At 64.9% G+C, this 17,047-nt stretch overlaps 4 protein-coding genes across 6 annotated transcripts; 1 reads left to right on the top strand and 3 right to left on the bottom strand.

Moving 5' to 3' along the window:
- Positions 1-1,124: 1,124 nt before the first annotated feature.
- Positions 1,125-8,031, bottom strand: CNKSR1 (connector enhancer of kinase suppressor of Ras 1). The gene is made up of 21 exons (XM_062635479.1): positions 7,899-8,031; positions 7,496-7,653; positions 7,125-7,315; positions 6,952-7,036; positions 6,667-6,708; positions 6,350-6,580; positions 6,216-6,275; positions 5,872-5,940; positions 5,415-5,534; positions 5,165-5,250; positions 4,563-4,699; positions 4,354-4,478; positions 4,054-4,084; positions 3,770-3,942; positions 3,614-3,687; positions 3,135-3,206; positions 2,968-3,041; positions 2,682-2,746; positions 2,522-2,612; positions 2,141-2,322; positions 1,125-2,059 (listed from the first exon to the last, which is right to left on the bottom strand). The coding sequence occupies exons 1-21, from the start codon at positions 7,948-7,950 to the stop codon at positions 1,859-1,861; spliced, it is 2,319 nt and encodes a 772-aa protein (XP_062491463.1). The 5' UTR covers positions 7,951-8,031; the 3' UTR covers positions 1,125-1,858.
- Positions 8,032-10,333: 2,302 nt separating this feature from the next.
- ZNF593 (zinc finger protein 593) lies at positions 10,334-11,346 on the bottom strand. The gene is made up of 3 exons (XM_062635478.1): positions 11,119-11,346; positions 10,927-10,989; positions 10,334-10,782 (listed from the first exon to the last, which is right to left on the bottom strand). The coding sequence occupies exons 1-3, from the start codon at positions 11,313-11,315 to the stop codon at positions 10,581-10,583; spliced, it is 462 nt and encodes a 153-aa protein (XP_062491462.1). The 5' UTR covers positions 11,316-11,346; the 3' UTR covers positions 10,334-10,580.
- Positions 11,347-11,630: 284 nt separating this feature from the next.
- On the top strand, positions 11,631-12,723 carry CUNH1orf232 (chromosome unknown C1orf232 homolog). The gene is made up of 4 exons (XM_062635480.1): positions 11,631-11,900; positions 11,993-12,079; positions 12,165-12,262; positions 12,464-12,723. Exons 1-4 carry the CDS (start codon positions 11,643-11,645, stop codon positions 12,720-12,722), a joined length of 702 nt encoding a protein of 233 aa, XP_062491464.1. The 5' UTR covers positions 11,631-11,642; the 3' UTR covers position 12,723.
- A 346-nt stretch (positions 12,724-13,069) lies between these two features.
- Positions 13,070-16,819, bottom strand: FAM110D (family with sequence similarity 110 member D). 3 transcript variants are annotated; one of them, XM_062635483.1, is made up of 3 exons: positions 16,240-16,819; positions 15,829-16,115; positions 13,070-14,433 (listed from the first exon to the last, which is right to left on the bottom strand). In XM_062635483.1, the coding sequence occupies exon 3, from the start codon at positions 14,312-14,314 to the stop codon at positions 13,352-13,354; it is 963 nt and encodes a 320-aa protein (XP_062491467.1). In that variant the 5' UTR covers positions 14,315-14,433; positions 15,829-16,115; positions 16,240-16,819; the 3' UTR covers positions 13,070-13,351. The 3 variants fall into 3 exon arrangements, with proteins under 3 accessions (XP_062491467.1, XP_062491465.1, XP_062491466.1); XM_062635481.1 differs by having other exon boundaries at positions 15,829-16,819; XM_062635482.1 differs by lacking the exons at positions 15,829-16,115; positions 16,240-16,819 and adding an exon at positions 15,401-15,756.
- Between the last annotated feature and the right edge of the window lie 228 nt (positions 16,820-17,047).

The following is a 17,047-nucleotide window of genomic DNA, read 5'->3' on the forward strand; positions in this document are numbered from 1 at the left end:
GGCGGAGAGGAAACGTGGAGACTTGAGTACACCTGGAGGCAAATAGCAGACATTGCACGGAGGGCGGTGGAGGATTTGTGCGTTTGACAGAGATAATGCATTTTATGTGTGGTTGTACGCCTTCGTACACGTTATATGTGTTTAAATGCATACACAGAATCATAGAATAGGTAGGGGTGGGAAGGACTTCAAGATCACCCAGTTCCAGCCCCCCTGCCATGGGCAGGGCCACCTCACACTAAACCAGGTCACCCGTATGTATGGGTAGATAAAATACATGTTCATACTGACATGCGTGTATGGGAGCCACTGATGTAGTTGGAAGAGAAATCCTCCCGTTTACCCTGGAGAAACATTAAAGGCCCTCAGGGCCAGGGCATTGTCCTTAGCCCATGTTCTGTCCCATGGCAGGTACTGGGATTGAACAACCCCTTGCCACTGGTTGTTTACAAGCCCTTTTCATAGTACAACCACATATATATATATATATATAATGTATACATATATATATACGTAAACGTAGAAATGGGTGTGATATTTTCCCTCTGTCTGCCACAGCTTTTCAAACATGATGGAGAGTGGCCTGATGAGGATATGAGCCAATGCAGCTTTGTGTCCTGCACCTCAGGTGTGGGAGCAGGGCCTGGGTGTCTGCACCCTGAGCCGTGCTCCAGGACTCCAGAGGCTGTCTGGAGGATTAGGTTGGTTGAAGTGGTCCATATTTTCTTATGAACATCCCAGAACGTGAGGTGTAACTACACAGCTCATCCCCTCACCGGGGTACCAGTTATGGCTATAGGGAAAAGGGGATGTTGCTCCTTTGAAGACAAGTTGCTTTCTTGGTTGTTCCCTTCACCAGCCATAAAGATCCTGCGCATGTGCACTGGGTGCTGGTGGTGGTGTTCCCCTTTCCCCATGGAATGTGGGAGGGTGGTGGGGCCTGGTGTACCTGAGGCACAGCCGCTCGTTAGGGAGCTCATTCAGCTCTTGGCCCCTGCCAGTCCTTCAGTCTTTTGATGGCTTGGAGCTCTCTGAGCTTTTTGGTTTTGGTTTTCCCATTTACATTTCCTCTGCAGCGAGAGCTCCTGGATGGGTTGGGGGTCAGCAGCGCACCCATCATCAGGTATCCTTACGTGAAAGTGGTTTATTTCAGGTTAGCAAGTCTGCATTGGGTGTTTAGGGAGGGCACAGGGGCTGATGAGCGCACTTTGGGAGCTGGGCTCTGGGGCACCTGAGGGGGCAGTACCCAGATGGAGTTTCAGATGGCAAAGCAAGGGTGGATTGCCATGGTGGTGGCACTGTTCTGGAGCTCACCATCTGCAGGTGATGCCCAGCACCAGTTTCCTGTCCTGGCCCCTTAGGCTTAGGAACAGGGGGTGGACATTTGCACTTTGACAGCTAGTTTCTGAGGCAGCCGAGGTGGCGTAGGCAGAGAGAAGTGTGGCACAAGGAGCTAGGCAAGGGGATATTGGGAACGAGAGGGATGGGAAGCAGGACAGAACTGTAATGAGAGAGGAAGATGGAGAGATTGAGGGGAGAAAAGTGGAGCGATGGAGGGTTAGCATAAGGGATAGGCCAAAGCCCCCTGGGGATCTGCAGCCTTGGTCTATCCTCTGCCCTCAGCAGCCCCTTTTCCAACATGCAGGCAAGGCAAAACGTCCTTGAGAAGAGTCACTCCTGTCAGTGCAGGTCCCAGCCAAGGGACGGGGGTGGAGCGGGAGCCACTTTTCCTGTGGCAGCTCCATGCTGGGGGCTGAGCCTCCAGAAACATCACCGCTGTCCCGCACACCCCCCTGCACGGGCAGAGCACCCGCTCTGCTCCCACAGCACTGCCAGACAAGGCGGGGGGGGGGGGGGTTCAAGGCTCAGCCCCCTCCTGGGGGAGGCCACGCTCGGCCCCAAGCCCCCTGTCATGGTCCTGGGCCTGCCGCCCGGCCCAGCACTCCCGCAGCTCCTGGTACAGCTCCTGGTGCTCCTCCTTCCAGCGGGAGAAGCGCTCCGAGGTGAGCGCAGCATCGCTGAGCAGCTGCTCCAGCGCCTGCAGCTCCGCCAGCTTCGCCTGCTGGCAAAGAGGGGTTGTCCTGGGGCGCTCACCCACGGGCAGGGTGCTCTGCGGGGTGAGGGGGCCGTGGGCACCCACCTTGAGCGTGCTTTGCAGGGCCCGCACCGCGTGCACCTTGGCGTTGATGAGGGGGTTCTTGCTGCGGCGGACGAAGGACTTGCGGTACTGCTCCTGCGTGAGGGCCTGCTGCCGCCCCGTGAGGGACACCCCCCCCTGCTTCAGGCACCGCATCAGGCACTCGAGGTCCTCCCCACTGGGTTCTGGGTGAGGAAAGGGGCAGTGTTTCAGCCCCAAATCCCAAGGTGCTGCCTCTGCCCCGAGAGAATCCCAAGATGCTACACGGTTTACACCCAGATACATCCCAATTCATGCACCCCCCAGCACACATGCACACCAAAAGGGAGGCCCTAACTTAAAAGGGTGCACACAAGGTGACAGATGTCACGCCCCAGTACTCACCCGTGGATGTGCAGGGCTGGGGGCTGCCGGGCTCACTGCAAGCTGGGAGGAGCTGGGGTTTCTCTGGGGTATTTTGCAACCTTTTCCTTGGCTGAGGGACAGATGGGGTGAGACAAGGATCCTCCATCCCCTCCCCAGGGTGTCCCGAAGGGCAACTCACCAGGTCACAGCCAGGCCTGGGGCATTCATCATCGGGGTCCTCGGCTTCTGTCTCACTGTAGCAGTCTGGAGGTGGAAGGGGAGGACAGTGACAGCAGAGGGAATGGGAAGCCCCTGCTGCCCCCCCCCCCAAGCCCTCAGCATCACCCCAGACCTCCTCTCAGGGAGCATTTCCCACATCTCCCCCAGATGATGGGAATGATGGACCGGGCATAGGTGTCCCCGCAGGGCTCCCATCTCCCCCAGGGGAACTGACCCCATCTCCCACACCAAGAAGGGCCGGTTACCTTCCTCCCTGTCTGGGACCAACTGGTGGGCCAGCGTGTACTTTGTTTTGGCTGTTATTAAGTGACTGACCCACCTGGGGAAAGAAAGGACACACACAGAGCCAGGTCATGGCCAGCCCCGTGCCGTGGGACCGGCACTGGTGGGCGCTCCCTTGTGTGTTACTCACATGCTCAAATCAGCCAGCGTTTCTGCAGCGAAGATGAAGGGCTTGTACCTCTGATGGCAGAGCTGGAACACGCTGGAGCAGGGCAAGCAGGCAGCTGCTTTTGCTGCTGTGGTTATCCAGCAGCAGAGCCAGTCCCGAGCCCACATCCAGCCTCTCCTGTACCATAGCCCCACCATCCCAACCCAGCCCTGGAGTTCAGGCTTTTCCCTGCCATTGAGGCTGCTCTGGTGCTCATCCTTGTCCCAAGTAACACCGGTAGCACAACATACACATTGCTCAGAGCAGGGGCTCCCATGCTGCAGGAAGACCAGTCCTGCAGCCCTGTGGGGACACCACCAGCCCCAGGGGGACCCTATCATGGCCACAGGGACATGCAGGTGGCACCCAGGAGGACTCTTCAGCATGTGCCCTTGGGACAGCATCACCCACCCCGTTCCACCAGCAGCCAGGAGGTCCATGGTGAGACAGACCCCACTCACTATTTCTTCTTCTGCTCCCTTGTGCTCTCCAGGTCATAGGTGGCCACGTTGACGAGTCCTGCAGCCTTCTCATCCTGCACAGGAGGCAGCTGTGTCCAGCACCCGAGCGAGTGCTGGGGACAGGAACCCCAAGGACACCCCGGGGGTGCCACTCACGTTGGGGTGATGGTACCAGTAAAGCGTGTGGCCCTTCAGCACAAACCAGCACCGCTTCCACTTCTGGGCCATGAAGCCCACGTGATCCTTCTTCTTGAGGAGCCAGCCATCACAGTCCACCCGGCCCAGGTCCCGGCACGAGACGCGCCGGCGGCTCAGCCTGCTCGCCACTCCTGGCAGCCAGGGCATTGGGGGGGGTCAAGAGCAGGGAGAGGCAGCAGGAGGCAGAGGCTGGGGGAGCCCCCAGTCCCTGTGCACACCAGCCCCAGCAGGGTCCTGCTCACCTTTTGGTCTGCGTCCTCCCTGGGGGCTGCCCTGGATGGGGAAAGAGAGACAAGTGCTTAGGGACAGTGCAGGGGGGTGAGTGCAGAGCAACATTAGACAACCCCAACTCCCCCCCAGCAGTACCCATAGCCCCTTAGGCACCCCCAGCTTGCACTCCCCTCAGCAGAGAGCTCACCCCAGCACAGGCATTCTGCCGCCCAGCTCTAACATTCATGTCCTGTGTGCCCCACACTGATGCCCTCCCAGTGTCTGTCCCCCCCGCAACCAAGGCTCAGCACTCCCCTCCCACCAGTTCTCACCTCCGGAGGGTGCTGGCTGAGGTCTGCACCCCCAGCCCCCTCCGCAGGGGCTGCCATGGGGCTGAGCTCCGCAGCAAGGGTGCCTGGAGGGGAGCCACTCTCCTGTGCCACCTCCTCTGCAGCACCTGCACACAGCAATCAGGGCTGCAGCTTCCTGCCCCAGGGGAGAAACCGCTGCACCCCAGGTACCCCCTCTGCTCCCCTCCTACCATAGCTGGGCAGTGCTGGCAGCTCCCCCACAGCCACCCTGGGCAGCCTCGAGTTCTGCTTGTGCTCTCCTGCCTCTTCGTCCGTGACAGGGTCCAGTGCAGAGTCTGGCCCCGATTCAAAGTCAGCAGCAGCAGCGCTGGAGGAAAAAGGGATCCTTAAGCTCCAAACCCCCTTGAGCACTGTGGGTGTCCCACTGCTGGGCTCCAGCCAGCCCCACGCTTGCTCAGGCACCCACAATTCTCCCTGCCCAAGGAGGAGTGGGGCTGGAGGCAACGGCAGCAGAGCCTCAGCACCAGCTCCAGCAGCAGGGCCAGAGCCCGGCCTGGCGGCTCCTGCTACCGGCTCCACGCACGCCTTTCCATTCCGGGAGAGGAGAAAAGTCACGTCTAAATATAGCCCCAGCCCCATTAAAACGTTACCAAGTGAATGAGTTACAAACACAACCGCTTTTTTTTTCCATTCCTTAAGACCACTGGCAGCTTCCCAGCACGCTTGCAGCAGCGGCCACGCTGCCAGCACCACTCCAGCCAGGAAGAGGCTTCGGATGCAGCTCCATGGTGGCCGGGCTGGAGGAGTTGGGGTGCCAGGGGACTGGGCTCACCTGGAGCTCAGGGACACGGGGCTGCCTGGGCACTCACTGCTTCTGGTGCTGGTGGAATCTGCAGCATCCAGAAATGCTTCCAGGAGCTGCGGATGGAGTGTCAGGCCCAGGTGACATCCCGCCACGGAGCCCAGAGCTTGAGGGACCACCAACGTGATGGGAGATGCCCCAGCTCCAAGCATCCCTGTGGTGTTCCCAGCACAGCCCAGTGTGGCACTGGGGCTGTACTGGGAGCGCTGGGATCACTCACCTGCTGCCTGGGAGAGGATGGGGAGCCAGGCAGGTCGAGGGGGATCTTCTTCAGCACCAGTGTCACTCTGCTCACATCTTCCAGCAGCTTCTTTGCCAGGTTGACGCGTGTCCAACCCACCTGCGTGCACTGCCTGGTGAGCCACAGGGGACACCCACAGCCCCACACTGCCCCACGGCCTCCCAGCCGTAGGCACTCCCATGGCTCCCACATCCCCTAAACCTTCCCAGGCAGTGGCTTCTGGGACCCCCAGACCTTTCCCAGCCATGGCTCCTGCACTCTGCAGGACACAGCTCTTGTGTCACCCCCCTGCAAACCCTCCCAGCTGCAGGTCTCGTGTCCCCCTCAAAACCTTCTACCCACAGGCCCTGTGTCCCCCAAACCCTTCCAGCCCTGCCGCTCCCCATCCATGAGTGCTGAAACCAGCACCACTCCTGTGCCCATGTGTTCAACTCACCACAGTCTGCTCATTGACCTGTACGATCTCATCTCCCGGCAGGATGAGGCCCCTGTGGGCAGCCAGGGCCTAGGGCAGAGGCAGGGTGGGATTGGGGTAACCAGCACACAGGGGTTAACCATTACCCAGCACCTGAGCTGGCACAGCACTGGCTGGTAGGACTGGGGTGCGGGGGGGGCTCCCACCACAGACCAGGCTGTGCTCTCTTAGCTACATGGTCTTAGCTGCAGGCAGCCTCCCCCAGCTCAGCTCTGGGAGGGGTGGAACCCCCCCAGCAGGAGCTAGAAGTGGGTGACTGAGGGACAGCGTGGGGTGACAGGCAGGGAAGGGAGCCTCTCACTCACCTCCGAGGTAGCTGCAGACACAAAGTGCAGGCAGGAGGTGGTGGAGGTGATCTTGAGGCCCTGGGAGGGGACAGGAGGGAGGTGTGAGAGGGATGCCAGGCACTGGGGGGGGCACCGGGGCAATGGGGACTCACCAGTGGGGCAGTGAGGAGTTGGGGGCTGCTCCCCAGGGGCTCAGAGGGTGGCGTTAGGATGTCAGGGGACGTCGGGGGGCACCCCCACGGGCTGGAGGGCAGCATCAGGGTGTCAGGAGACATGGGGGGACTGCCCTGCAGCACCACACGCTGCAGCACAGCCCTGCGGTCCAGCAGCGCCGGGGGGCTGCAGCCCACGATGCTCTCGCAGATGCCCACGATGTGCTGGCACTGCGGGTGACAGCGGGGGCTGAGGAGGGGCTGTGGCAGCATTAGGCCCCCCCGTGCCTGCCAACCCCTCCTCACCCAGCACTTACAATCTGCAGGATCTGGCTGTCCCTCTTGGCTGCAGGACAGTCCTGGGGAGGCAAGACACGGGGCTGAGCAGGACGGGATGGCTAAGCCCCCTTCCATCCCAGCTGGGGAGGCCCCACAGGGAACCCCCCTCATGTACCACATCCCCCCTTGCCCCCACTCCAGCAGGCAGAGCTTTGGGGGACATGAGAGCAGGGGCTGGCTCTACCCCCCCACACCCCCCACACCCCCCAGCATCACACCCATCACCATGGCCTCGGGGCAGCACAACCACCCTGGGCACCCACCGCCTGCAGCGCCTCTGCCAGCTGGGTGCAGAGCAGGACGATGTCCTGGCTGGCCGAAAAGTCGTTGAGGGTGGAGAAGAGGTACCTGGGTATGGAAGGGTTGGGGGGCAGAGAGCTCAGCCCCAGCTGTGGGGGGCACCCAGCACCCGCAGCTGCCCTTACCCACCCCAGACCTGTTGAGCCAGGAGAAGAGCCCCTTGGCAGCCCTGACCAGGTCGACGACACGAGCCAGGAGGGCGAGGGAGGGCGGCCGGGGGCCAGCCCCCGCCGGCAGCCCCCCCAGCACCAAGCTCTGGGTGCCCTGTGCCAGCTCCTGCAGCCTCTCCGTCAGTGTCCGCAAGCTGGTGCTCGCCAGCCCCGCTTCCTGCGGGGACACGGATGAGGGCAGTGGGGGTCTATGGGGTGCTTCCATATCCCCGCCTGCATCAACACAGGGTGCCCCAAACACACACACACACACACCCCCTCCACCCAGCCCGGGGTGCACCCACATCCCTCCTCCCACCGCGGGAGCCCCGCAGCACCCATGGGTGCCAGCACTCACCAGGGCACGGAGCTGCTCCACGGCCTCCAGCAGGAGCTCCTGGTGCCCCAGGCGCCGCACTCCCAGCGCCTCCAGCGCCGCAGCCGAGAGCCGCAGCAGGTCGGGCCCCGCCAGCCCCCACGTCTCAAAGGGGTACCCTTGCACGGCGCCGTCCAGCCCTGCCCGAGGCCGCACTGAGTCGGGGCACCCCAGCACAGCGTCCCCGGGAGCCCCTGCCCGGGTCATGCCCGGCTGCTGGCAGAGCCCGCTCCATGCGAGGAGTGGAGCCGGTCTCAGCCCAGACGGCACGGACAGACCCCCCCCCTCGAACCCGGCTGGATCCAGGGGCCAACCCTCACCAGGGACAAGGGGAAGGAGCCCATGGGTACCCCCCCGCCCGCCCCGGCTCAGCCTCGGTGCTCACCTCGGAGCCAGGCCGCTGCCTGCGCCGGGCCCCAGGTGCCCACGGGCTCCATGGCGGCCAGGCCGGAACGGGCGGCGGGAGCGGCCGCTCACCTGCGCCAGCGCCGGGCGGCCCCATGGGCGCACACGCGCACCGCTCACCGGGACGGCCCAGAGCGGGGCTGCGGGGCGAGGCCCGGGCGCGCCTCCGGTGAGTCACGGCCCAGACACACGGGGACAAACGGGCCCCGCTCAGGGCAGCGCCCGCAGCTCCCCCTCCCCGGGCAGGGCATGCGGTGAGCGCCGAGGCCCGGCACTGACCGGAGCCAGCGGCCCTGTGGGTGCGAGGCTCGGCTTCACAGAGCCCTCGGGGGCAGGGTTCCCACCGCTTCCTTCGCAGCTGAGCAGGGGCAGCCCCACAGCACAGCCCAACCCTCCCGTCAGTGACCCCCCCCCCCAAGAGCGGCCCTGGCCCGGCTCGGCCTCCCCCGGCACCTCGGTGCCCGCCTGCCCCCGCCCCAGCGTGTGCGCTTGGGGGAGCAGCAGGCGCTGATCGCTGCTGACAGCGCTCGGCGCTCGCTGGGTGCGCGCTGCACGGCCCGGGGGTGTGGGGTGGGGGGGGCCGTGGGGCAGGCGGGGACGGACGCAGACCCCTCACAGCGGCCAGGGTGAGGGGTCTGAGGCTGGGCAGGGGGGAAGCGGCCCCGCTGCTGCCCCACGGGGCCTGATCCCGCTGCGCCATGATCATCCGCCCCAGACGCTTAACCCCGGGGTACTTCCGGCTGCTCCAGGTAAGGGGGGGACTCCGGGGGGGGTGAGGATGGGACCCACAGGGACCCCTGTGCTGCCCGCCAGGCCCGCGAGCCGTGCCCGGCCGTATCCTGCCTCCAGGTTAGCTGCGAGGGTGCTGCTGGACCCTGCGAGCGCTGCACCGGGCACTGTAACAGCACCCCTGGACCCCCCCACCCCCCCGGGGGACCACGAAGCTGTCCCCATCGTCCCTGCATCCCCCCAGCTGGGTGTGATGGGGATGCTCAGGGCACGGCCTCAGGCGCTTGCCCCTGGCGGTTGTGGGGCTGTGCCTCACGTTCCGCTCCCCTCTGCTCTCCTCTCTCCCCTGCAGATGCAGCTGGCAGCAGGGCGCAGGGCCGAGCCGGGGGGGCGGCTGCTGACCCCCCTGGCTCTGCTGCTGGCGGCTGCCGGGCTCTGCCTCTCCTTCTACAGCGCCCGCAGGATGGCCGACCCCAGCAAGGGCCCCCCGGAGCTGTGAGGAGGGGTCCGGCAGCGCTGTAGGGGGGGTCAGGGTTCCCCTCTGCCCACTGGCCCCCACCTCAGCTCTGCTGCCAGCTGCGGCGTCTTCCCAGCTCATCTGCGCCATGCCCAGCCCTTCCTCCCTGCCCCGGCAGCACAGGGCCCTGGGGCCAGGGCACACGCGCCTCTGTCCACGTCTGTCCCCGCTTTTGGGAGCCAGTTCATCAGCTGGGATGGAGAACGCAGAAGACACCTCCTGGCTCCGGAGCAGGCAGCTGAGCCTCGGGCCAAGGCACTGCAGGACACCGGGATCCAGCCCCAGGAGCAGGGACCGAACAAACAGACAAGAGGAAGTGACTGGGGGCTGCATCCTTTTTCCTTTCCCCTGCCAGTAAGAGGTGCCCAAGGAGCCACCCCGCTGGTGGCCACATGCAGCCCCCCACCATCCACATGCAGCCACGGCCAGCGGAACCCTGCAGGAACAGAAACCAGCACTGAGCACTATTAGTGACACAAAAGGAGGGTTGGGACCCACAACAATGGGGAGCGGGGCTGATGGGGCCATGGGGTCAGTGACTGCCTCCTGGCAGGCGCTTCCCACTGGGGTGGCATCTGAAACCTTCCAGCCCCACCCTGCATTCACCAAACCCTCCCAGAGCTGCAACACTGCATCTCCACAGAGCTGGGGGAACAAATCCGGGCGGGCTGCATGGAAATAAACCCTTTCCTGCTGAGCACAGCTGTGGGGTTGCTCTGCTTTTCTGCTGCTCCAGCCCAGCACTAGAGCTCGGCAGGAGACACAAACCTCTGGCACAAGCGGTTTGCTGCCAGGGCTGCATCAGTGATACCCACGCTGCAGTGAGTGGTGACATTGTCACTAAGTCCCAGGCAGCGTCACCAGCAGGATCACAGCATCGGGCTGGTGCACGCAAGGCAGGGAGCCTGATCACAGCACACATGCAGCCCCAGCCCAATCACTTGTAGACGTTGGGGTTTAAGGGACAGGAGCCTGGAAGTCTTCCTTCCAGGGGACACCAGGACTCCCCTCTAGGGACCCAGCACCAGAAGCTGCTTTGCCAACAAGGCAGGGACAAGGCTGTTCCTCTGGGATGGTGCTGTTTCCCTTTGCATGATCAGGAAGAACAACCAATGAGGCTGTGCCCCAAGCAGGGCAGGCACATTGACAGAGAGCTCTGAACACTGCCGGGCTGTTCACTGATGTGTTTTAATGGAGGAGTCTCTGGGGTAACCGCTGACCCACGGAGAGGGGCCTAAAACCGCTCCACAAGCAAAGAGAGGAGTGCACAGTCCTGCCAACACTGAGGGAACAAGCAGCCTGCCCCTGCCCTGGGAAGATGGGGGCACCTGGGGTCTCGCTGGCTCCTTCTCCTCATTAGAGCCGTGGGCAGCAGCGCTGCCAGGAGCAGTGTTTGCCTGCTGGGACGTGTTCTTCTCACACAGCTGAAGACAAAGGCACCCTCACAGAGCCACTCGGCCCCTCAGTCCGCGGCGCTGAGCTGGACGCCTCCATCTCGGTGACCTCCTCCAGCGGCTGGGTCTGCACCTCCACCTTCTTTGGGGGGATGTAGGACCCCATCCCAGCGGCACGCTCGGCCTCCTCCTGCGTGTACGGTGCCTCCCGCAGCTGCTTCAGCCTGCGGGGAGGGCGGAGGGGAGGGGTGAGGCTTTCAACCCCAGCTCCTCAAACCCAGAACCGGCGCTGCCTCACCCCGATGAAGCAGACGCAGGTCACAGGACCACGGGGTGGCTCAGGACCCCCCGCTCCGGCACCCCGTTACCTCTTCTTGTGCACCTTGGACCGGAAGTGCTCCTTCATGCTGGTCAGGTCCACAAAGTAGCGCCTGGAGGGGTACAAAACAGAGGGGGGGGTCAGGCTGGGGAGTGCCAGACCCATGGCTCTCGTGTGTTCCCCTATGGCCGGTTCCCATGGGGCAGGACCCCCGAGGGGTTAGAGACCCCCCGGCACGCACGCGCAGTGCAGGCAGTAGAACTGCGCGCATCCCGGCAGGTCGGGGTCGGGCTCCTGCCGCAGCAGCCGCGCCGCGTTCTCGGGCCGCAGGTCCCGGTGGATCTCGTCCAGGTCGCGCCGGCGCCGCTTCGTCTTCAGCTGCCGCGCCAGGGAGTGCGAGCGGTGCGCGCCCGTGCGGCGGCCATTGCGCGGAGACATGGCGCGAACGCACGCGGCGACAGGCCCCGCCCACCCACTGACGTGAGCCCGCGGGCCCCGCCCACCGACAACAGGCCACGCCCCCCCCCCCGGCTCCCTCCGCCGGTCACGGCTGTGATGAGCCGGGCAGGGCTCAGCACAGCGCGGCCCGGCCCCGATCGCGTTTCCTCCGCTCCGGGTGATCAGTTACAGATGGGAGCCCATGGCCGGAGGAGTGCGAGGCCCCAGCGCCCGCTCTGCTGCATCCTTGGCCCTGCGGGGCCGCTGTGGGCAGGGGACACTGGGGAGGCTGGGGCGGGGGGGGGGCACTGGGGGGGTGCGGAGCTGATGAGAGCGGCTGCTCCCGCGCTGCCCCAGCTCCGGCCGGGCTCAGGTTCCCCTTTGTGCTCGGAAGGAGCCCCTGAAACTTTAATGAAGCCACCGGATCGCCGGGGCGGCGCGGGGGTGCCCTGCTCCCCACAGCACCCGCCGGCTCCCAGCCCCGCAGAGCCCCTCACCATGGCCCAGGGCTTCTGGCAGCTCTACAAGGCCAAAGTGCTGCGGACCCTGGGGGAGGCTCGGGCAGACGGGGAGCTGCAGGAGGAGGTATGGAGCCTGGGTCCTCCCAAAGCGGGGTGACCGAGCTGCCTGCCCTCCCCTTGCCTGCACTCCTGCCCTCACTTTGGGGTTCGTTGCAGGGGGACCAGCCTGAGCTGGTGGAGATGGCTGAACCTCCCGTGCTGATGGAGGAGGGCCCCAGCCCCGTGTCCCAGCTAGCGAGGAAGGTGAGGAGGGGGCTTGGGGAAGCCGCGGGGGCCCTGCTGAGACCCAGGGCTCCCCAGTAAGCCCAGTGCTGCCTCTCCCCTGCAGGTGCAGGGGGTGGGTGCTCAGGGCTGGCGGACACTTTCATCCCTCTTCACCCGCGAGGACGAGCACCAACTGCTCAGCCCCGAGCTCTGCGCAGACCAGTAAGTGGCACTTCAGTGGGGGGGACCCCAGAGCCTGGATCCAGCCCCTGCGAGCTCACGACACCCCCCCCCCCCAGATCTCATGAGGCTGGGCTGGGGGGGCAGCATGGAGGGGGACCTTGGGGGTGCCAGTCCTGGCCACTGTGGGACGCAGCGAGAAGGGTCCCTACACCGACATCCCCGTGCCCGCTCTCTCCCCAGCCCGCTGGCCGCCTCGCCCCCGGAGCCGCCCCCCTCTGAGAAGGCTTCCAGCTTTTGGGGTCTCTTTGCCACCAAGTGGCAGCAGGCACCGGGGCTGGACAAGGAGGTGTCCCCCCCGGAGCTGGCCGAGAGCCCCGCCGAGCCACCAGGTGACGATGGCAGCGACCTGCGGGACCCGGAGGAAGGAGCCTTCCGCTGGGGCTTCCTGGCGGGCAAACTGGCCGAGATCCGGAATAAAACCGCTCCCAAGGGCAAGTAGAGGAGGATGCGGCAGCGGGACCCTGCAGCAGCACCAGCAGGACCCTGCAGCAGCACCAGCAGCTCCGGAGGGCAGCCCCTGCCCACAGCCGAGGGGGGCTCCGCGGTGTTTCGCAACGTGTCTGCACTAAAGACCCCGAGGTGCCCCCTTCTCCCCGAGCCCTGCCTGGTGCTTGCTTCTCCCTTGTCCCCCCCAGGAGCCCTATTGCCCCTGGAGCAGCATGGCCCCACCGCGGCATGGGGAGCTGCCTCTCCCCCCCGCCAGCCTAAGCTCTGCCCCACACGAACCACACGCGACGCCCTATAAAAAAGAGCCAGGTTTATTGAGCGCTACTCCGGCCCCTGAGGGGTGGGCACTGCCTGCAGTGGGGGGCTCGGGCTCTGCCCACCCCATGGCTTCCAGCTGGTGCAGGGCAAGAGCGGAGACGGGGAGGATGGAGCTGGGTCAGGCACAGAGGCAGCAGCCTGCCAGCCCTGTGGACAAGGACAGACTCCCCCAGGGGAGCCCCTTTCCCACCTGCCCTCCAGGTGCCCCTGTGGACTCATCCCTGGTCCTGGGTAGACCTGGCGGCCCTCTCAGCCAGCTGCTCCGTAGCACCAGAACGGGGACATCCCCGGGGCTACCTCCACTTAGACAGCGGGCTCCTGGGCCGCCACCCCCGCTCGCTGGCAGTCGTAGAGCCACTTGATGATGCGAGCGTTGCGCTCTACCACCGAGACGGCAGAGCCCAGCCGAGCATCCGGCTCCTCCTCACCCGGTCCCACCTCCCCATCGCTGCCCCCCGAGGCCTGCCCGGGCTCCGACTCGCAGGAGCCGTGGAGCAGAGCCCGGGAGTTATCCCAGCCCGCGGGCACGAACCTCTCCCGGCCCAGCAGCTCCACCAGCGCCCGGTCCAGCCCGCAGCAGTTGAAGAACCGCTCCTGCTCCGAGAGCGGCAGCGACAGGCGCAGAGCCAGCGCCGGCTTCCCGGGGGGCTGCGCCACGGAGCCGCCGGGCAGAGCGACGATGCCAGCGCTGCCACCTCCGCTGCCGGCACCCGGCGTCCTCGCCTCCTCCTCCTCCTCCTCCTCTGTGGGCACCCACGGCACGGGGGTCTCGGGGCTCTGGGGTGCCGGCGGCCCCTCACCCAGCCCCCTGGGAGGGGACGAGCCGGGGCACTTGTCCCTGCGGGGGCCCTGGCAGAGCGGTCGCGGCAGCGCGGAGCCGTCGGCGTTCTCCTTGTCCCCGTCCGGGCAGTCCCGTCCCTGCCGGTGGATGAGGAGGGCCTCGGGTCCCAGCACGGGGCTCTGGCACAACTCGTGCCGCTGCTGGCGGGCGAGGGCGCGCTGGGCTCCGGGGGAGAGCCAGGGCGAGCGGCTCCGCAGCGCCGGCTCCTGCCGCCGGTTGATGACCTGCAGGGACTTCACGTACTTGGCCTTGTCGGCCTCCAGCCGCTCCACGGCGCTGCACGTCCGGGCCCCGCCACCTCCCGGCTCCCGCGGCCACCCGGGGCTCCGGTTCAGCCGGGCCAGGGGGGAGCCGCGGCCGGGGACCACGAGGTGCAGGTTGCTGGAGGCGCAGGCGGCAAGAGGGGGGCTGCCCGGGGGCACCATCGCCCCCAGCCCTTGAACGTGAACCCCGGTTGCTCTGTTCCCCCTCGAGTGGCTGCGGACGGGTCCGGTGCTGCGGACGGGGAGGCTCCCAAAGCTTCGCTTGGCTCCTGGATTAGGCCCTGGGAGGAGAGAGGAGATCCGGGCTCAGCACCAAGGATGCAGCAGTGGCAGGAAGTGGATGGGAGGGGGGGATAAAGCAGAACTGGAGGTTCCCTTGATCCCATGCTCTGGCCAAGCAGCGAGCTCTGCCAGCCGAGCACAAACAATCCATGGGCAGGAAGAAAGATGTGCTGACCATCTGCCGGCTTCACCCGCACCGCAGGAGCAGCTTCCAACAGGAAGGAATACCAGAGCCGCTGCCTTATCTTGGAGCGCAGGGACAGGAGAACAAAGCCCGTGCACGGGAGAGCTGCTGAGCTGGGCCCCTGGGCCCCTGAGTGGTGGCACCAGGGCAGGGGCTGCAGGATGCTCTGGGGTCTCTGGGCCGTGCTCCCTGCAGCCAGGCTGAGGCATCTCCTGCTCAGTGAGGGGGGCACGGAGCAAAGGGGCTTTATCAGCCCTGGGGCATGATGGCTCTTGCTCAGCTGTGCCCAAGCATCTGTGCAGGGCCGGGCTGTGGATCCAGGGGTGGGTGCCAGAGGAAGGGGGTCTGGAGCCTGGGCCAGGGTTTGTAAATGCCCAAAGCAGGTGGTTTCACTGAGCAGAAGAGGCCCAAATGGTCACAGAGACCCAGCCCCGCAGCCTCACCAGGTGACAGCAGGGATATGGGGCCGGGCAGAGCAGGATCACTGGAGAGCAACAGCCCAGGAGCCCTCTGCCTGCTCAGCTCCACACAACCCCACGGCCACATCCAGCCCTGTACAGAGAGGGAAACTGAGGCACGTGGTTTGTCCAGTCCCATGCTCCCAAGGGCTGAGCTCCCCACTGCTGGGCAGAGATCCCCAGAAGCTCAAGGGAAGATGCGCCCAGCACAGCCCCATCCCCTTCCAGCTTTGCCTTGGCAGAGCCAATGAGCCCAGTGCCCTGCACCAGGCCAGAATCATGCCCAGCACCTGGGCTCGGCAGGTGGAGGATGCTCTCGCTCACCTGAGCCCACACAGGGATACAGGGATGCAGGACGCTCTGTTCTTGCCTGGCTCCTGAGCCACCACAGGGAGGCAGGGATGGGATGTGGGATGCTCTGTTCTTGCTCAGCTCCTGACCCCACACAAGGATGCAGGGACGGGGTGCGGGATGCTCTGTTCTCGCTTGGCTCCTGAGCCACCACAGGGATGCAGGGATGGGATGTGTGGATGCTCTCTTCTCGTTGGGCTCCTGCCCCTCTGCCAGCCACAGCAAACTGAGCCCAGAGCAAGCAGGAGCCTCATGTAGAGGTTGAGGAGGAGCCACCCCATTAACCCCTTCCAGCCCAGCCCCACCAGCAGGAGCGCTGTGCCCCAGCCACAGCCTTCACACCCTGGAGCCCACCCTGCCCAGCCAGCGTGACAACTCCCACTCCTGCAGCCCCAGCTCACCTCAGCAGCTCTCCTCCTCCTTCTGCCACCTCCTTATAGGAGCCTGGCCAGGATTCTGGGATCCACAGCAGGGATGTGCCTCCTCCCAGGCAGGACTGAGTCTCTTTGTCCCTCCCCAGCACACAGCGCATCAAGGACGGGCCAGAGAAACCACGTCCACTCCAGCAGTTCCCGCTCCTCCATCCACCTGGGTGGATGCTGGGTGCGGGTCCAGGTCCTTCCCCAGGATCCTGCCCCATCCAGCGAGGGAGGAGGAGGGAGGCAAGGTCCTTCTGGCACTTTCTCTGCTGGTGGCGAAAGGGTCAAAATGAAGCAGGCAAGTTCCTGCCTCCTCTTCCCCCCCTCCCCGGGAAGGGCTGTAAATTGCAGGAAGCCACAATGGGCTGGAGCCGGCCCAGGGGTTATTTTTACCTCCGCCCAGGGCTGGATGCTCCCAGCGGCACCCCCCTATCCCCTGCTCCTGCCTGGGGGGCTGCGAACGTGGGGCTGCTGTGGCTGGGCGGGGGGGGGGCACCGGCTCCCTCCGGCTCCTGCAGCTGGTGTGGATGGAGAGCACTGCCCAGCCCAGGCTCCAGCAGGGACAAAGCTCAGGCATTTGGCCCGGGACCAACTGGGACCATCCCAGTTCCTCCATGTGGTGCTGCTGCTCAGGAACTGGGATGTGAGCAGTGCCAGGAACTGGGTCCGCATCCAGCACTTCCCTGTGCGACAGCACCAGTGCCAGGACTCCTGGGCTGATGAAAACCGAGGCTAAACCAGAGGCTGAGCAGGATAAGAGCAGCCAGGGCTTGTCCAGGCTCTGCAGGCACTGGGAAGAACCCCAGGAAAAGCAAGGAAGGGACAGGACCTATTCTATTGCAATAAACCTGGAGAGGAGCAACGCGGGGAGCTGCCTCTTCCAGCAGTACTCGGGCTCTGCGTGCACGATTCGGCCATGCCAGAGCAAATCCAACCACCTCCAGAGGGAAACGGGAAAAGGATGGGGGCAAGTGATGGATCTGCCGCAGGAAGAGGGGCACCCACGTTCCCACAGGGGAGAGGAGCTGTTCTTAACTGCAGACAACGTGAATCACTGTTTATCAGAACAGGTTTTGTTTCCTGAGCAGGAATAACGGGAAAGCCACAAGTGAGTAAGAGCAGCCTCATATTCCCCTTTCTCCGGCGGATACAGGGTGTCCCCATGGGATGCTCCTACCAAACGCCTGCCCCTGTCCCAGAG

This window comes from Pezoporus occidentalis, unplaced genomic scaffold (genome assembly GCF_034315485.1).
Source record: "Pezoporus occidentalis ecotype Australia unplaced genomic scaffold, CSIRO_AGI_Poc_V1 ctg455, whole genome shotgun sequence".
NCBI lineage: Eukaryota > Metazoa > Chordata > Aves > Psittaciformes > Psittacidae > Pezoporus > Pezoporus occidentalis.

What these genes read in the sequence shown, in the direction of transcription:
- CNKSR1 (XM_062635479.1), bottom strand. Translation starts at nt 7,950, where the DNA reads ATGGAGCCCGTGGGCACCTGGGGCCCGGCGCAGGCAGCGGCCTGGCTC. An exon ending in AGGTCAATGAGCAGACTGTG is followed by an intron (nt 5,535 to 5,871) that starts GTGAGTTGAACA and finishes CAGTGCACGCAG; the next exon opens with GTGGGTTGGACACGCGTCAA. An exon ending in CCCGTGTCCCTGAGCTCCAG is followed by an intron (nt 4,700 to 5,164) that starts GTGAGCCCAGTC and finishes TTTTTCCTCCAG; the next exon opens with CGCTGCTGCTGCTGACTTTG.
- ZNF593 (XM_062635478.1), bottom strand. Translation starts at nt 11,315, where the DNA reads ATGTCTCCGCGCAATGGCCGCCGCACGGGCGCGCACCGCTCGCACTCC. An exon ending in TTCTACTGCCTGCACTGCGC is followed by an intron (nt 10,990 to 11,118) that starts GTGCGTGCCGGG and finishes GTACCCCTCCAG; the next exon opens with GCGCTACTTTGTGGACCTGA. An exon ending in TCCAAGGTGCACAAGAAGAG is followed by an intron (nt 10,783 to 10,926) that starts GTAACGGGGTGC and finishes CCCTCCCCGCAG; the next exon opens with GCTGAAGCAGCTGCGGGAGG.
- CUNH1orf232 (XM_062635480.1), top strand. Translation starts at nt 11,643, where the DNA reads ATGAGAGCGGCTGCTCCCGCGCTGCCCCAGCTCCGGCCGGGCTCAGGT. An exon ending in ACGGGGAGCTGCAGGAGGAG is followed by an intron (nt 11,901 to 11,992) that starts GTATGGAGCCTG and finishes GGTTCGTTGCAG; the next exon opens with GGGGACCAGCCTGAGCTGGT. An exon ending in TGTCCCAGCTAGCGAGGAAG is followed by an intron (nt 12,080 to 12,164) that starts GTGAGGAGGGGG and finishes TCTCCCCTGCAG; the next exon opens with GTGCAGGGGGTGGGTGCTCA.
- FAM110D (XM_062635483.1), bottom strand. Translation starts at nt 14,314, where the DNA reads ATGGTGCCCCCGGGCAGCCCCCCTCTTGCCGCCTGCGCCTCCAGCAAC.